General features: G+C 40.3%; 1 protein-coding gene across 1 annotated transcript; it reads right to left on the reverse strand.

Annotated features, from left to right (window-relative positions):
• On the reverse strand, window positions 1-2549 carry LOC110115534 (RNA pseudouridine synthase 1). The gene is made up of 2 exons (XM_020848797.2): window positions 2201-2549; window positions 1-793 (listed from the first exon to the last, which is right to left on the reverse strand). Exons 1-2 carry the CDS (start codon window positions 2454-2456, stop codon window positions 114-116), a joined length of 936 nt encoding a protein of 311 aa, XP_020704456.2. The 5' UTR covers window positions 2457-2549; the 3' UTR covers window positions 1-113.

Genomic DNA, 2549 nt, shown 5'->3' on the forward strand with positions numbered 1-2549 from the left:
TAAATAATTAAACTGCCTTATAATTTATTAAAAATCATTTTAAGCCTCAATAGAAACAAATGAAAGACAACAAATCATAAACCAAGTATAAAATAGTTCATATAAAGCTAAACTCATTCATAACCATCCGATGTTGTAAAACAAGCTTCACTAACCCATGAAGGACAAGGGGCAACAAGAAAGACAAGCAAACCAGTAATAGGATGTTCAAATGAAAGACTCTCTGCATGCAAAGCATGGAAGTCACAATCCATCCCTTTCCACTCATGAACACCTCCATACTTCACATCACCTCTTATTGAAAAACCAAGATGCTGGCAATGCAAGCGAATCTGATGAGTTCTCCCACTCTCAGGATAAGCTCTGACTAAAATTTCATCAGTCTCATTGCCCTCAATTCCATTCTCCTGAACTATTACAGATTTCAATTCATCCATATTGTGCTTGTTTGGCCCTCTAAACTTTCCTTGTCTGTTTATAGAGAGGACTTCAAAGGAAGTGGCCATGGATTTCACAAGAGATCCTCCTGGAAGGACTTTACCAACATCTGATGCAGAGTAAACTCGCCAAGCTCCAAATTTGGACCTTCCATGACCTGAACTTACCTTGATCTTCTCCCAAACTGGAGCATTTCCAACACAAAATGCAAGGTATGTTTTCTTCACCTTGTGATCAGTGAATGCTTTTACCAACTTAGCAGCAACTTTGTTTGATTTGGTTATAACCATTAGTCCACTGGTATCTCTGTCCAATCTGTTAGCTAGATGAAGATTTGATTGCAAGGCTGATGTTCCTGCAAGAAAGTATAAGAAGGTTAGCAAATTACTCCTACTAAATGCAAGCAGACAGATCTCTTTGGTGAGAAACTCCTGACAGATAAGATATGATTTTCTACTGATATCATATAAAGGTTTAAAGATAAATTTTATCATGGATCAATTAAGTTGCCAATGTTTAATCTAATGGTAGATGAAATCAAGTAGACTAAGGTAATATGGATATAAATTGTTAAAAAGACTTACGAAAAATAGATTTAATACATCATCAAACCATCAACAAAAATGAATGATTAAAAATGAAGATTAATAAAGTCGACCAAAATACTTAAGAATAAGAATATCATTAGAGCACAGACCACTTCTTTTATAGCAATAGAGATCAGCAAACAGTGTTATTTCATTATGTTAAAGTTAAGCACCGATCAGTTCCTAACAATAGAATCCCTGCCTTTGTAATTGCTTGTCGATAGTAAAAAGCCTGCCAAAGTAGCAGCTTGCCTATTCAGGTTGGCCCTCTTTTCTCACTCCTTCCATTGTTACAAAATTTATTGCTCTGCTTCTTGCTTCTCTATCCCATATTTTTCACATTTATAGCAACATAGTTACGCAAACGGTCTTCTTCCTTGGACCTCCACCGTTAAGAGACTCTTGTTTCGACCAAATCTCTAGTAATCCTGAGATCCTGGAGAAATTATTTTGTGTGGATGCCGAGCGCGGCTCTACATTCAAGACCAATCAGAATGAGCCACGTCAACAATATCGAGCGCGAGCTGTGATACAAAGCGGTTCCGAGCAGTACCGAGCCGCGTTACCGACTCACATTCTAGTTTGGTCTCCTAATGGCATTCGCGTCCACATTGAATTATTTCTCGAGATCTTGAGAACATACGCTAGGTGCACCAAGAATCTATATGGCAGAGGTCAGAAGAGTCGTAGTGCACAAAGCACTATATTAAGTCACCAATGAGCTATACTTTTCTTCATCAACATCAACGGCATCATTGGCACTAACCCACTATTTGGGATCAATTTTATGAATGCTTGTTCTCTCCATTCACTCCAGCTGAGTGATGATGCTATGATGTTGATGGTCTATGGTGATGATCAGAGTTTCTACATCATCGAGCTTTCAGTAAAAGTAATATACTTCTCAAACCCAACACACTACATATTTTTCAGACAAATCTTAGTTTGAATAAGCTCGATTTCACGCATCTATCACCCTCTTCAAGGAATACAAACAAAAGGTCATTCCTCTCCACCAATTCTAGCCTTCAGAATTTGCAAGATGGAAATTCGGAAGCAACACCATAACACTTTAAAAGTTTAAGCACACCTCCACATCGAATTAAGGACGTAAATAGCATTTCAAGGAGGGAAATAAAGGGATATTGCAGATCGGGGGAAAAAAATCCACTTACTTGAACAAGATGAAAGAGAGGAGAGCAGCGTTTCGCAATAGATCCCCGAGGGTTTGTTGACGACCACGAGCCATTCGTCCTCAAAGATGATATCTTTTGAGGAAATAGCGTATGCCCCGGACCTAGTTTCCGCCGACATTGCGCGGTGGAGCTCCACCTCCTTCGACAGTTCCGGATACGGTGGGGATATTGGGCTCGGGTAGCCGCCGGTTATTGTTGCGTCTGTGCAAGCGCAGTCGGAATCAGCCGCCGCCATGATCCGCTGGCGGGAAGGTGGCGGCGGGAGAAGGAGAGGGTAGAACAGGGGACATGGAGAGCAAGAGAAATTATTAGCCGTGAAGGAGAAGGC

The sequence above is a fragment of the Dendrobium catenatum genome, unplaced genomic scaffold (assembly GCF_001605985.2).
Source record: "Dendrobium catenatum unplaced genomic scaffold, ASM160598v2 fragScaff_scaffold_651, whole genome shotgun sequence".
NCBI classification, from domain to species: domain Eukaryota; kingdom Viridiplantae; phylum Streptophyta; class Magnoliopsida; order Asparagales; family Orchidaceae; genus Dendrobium; species Dendrobium catenatum.

Coding starts and splice junctions, on each gene's coding strand:
- LOC110115534 (XM_020848797.2), bottom strand. CDS start 2,456: ATGGCGGCGGCTGATTCCGACTGCGCTTGCACAGACGCAACAATAACC. Junction 794..2,200: donor CTCTCTTTCATCTTGTTCAA/GTAAGTGGATTT, acceptor ACTTTCTTGCAG/GAACATCAGCCTTGCAATCA.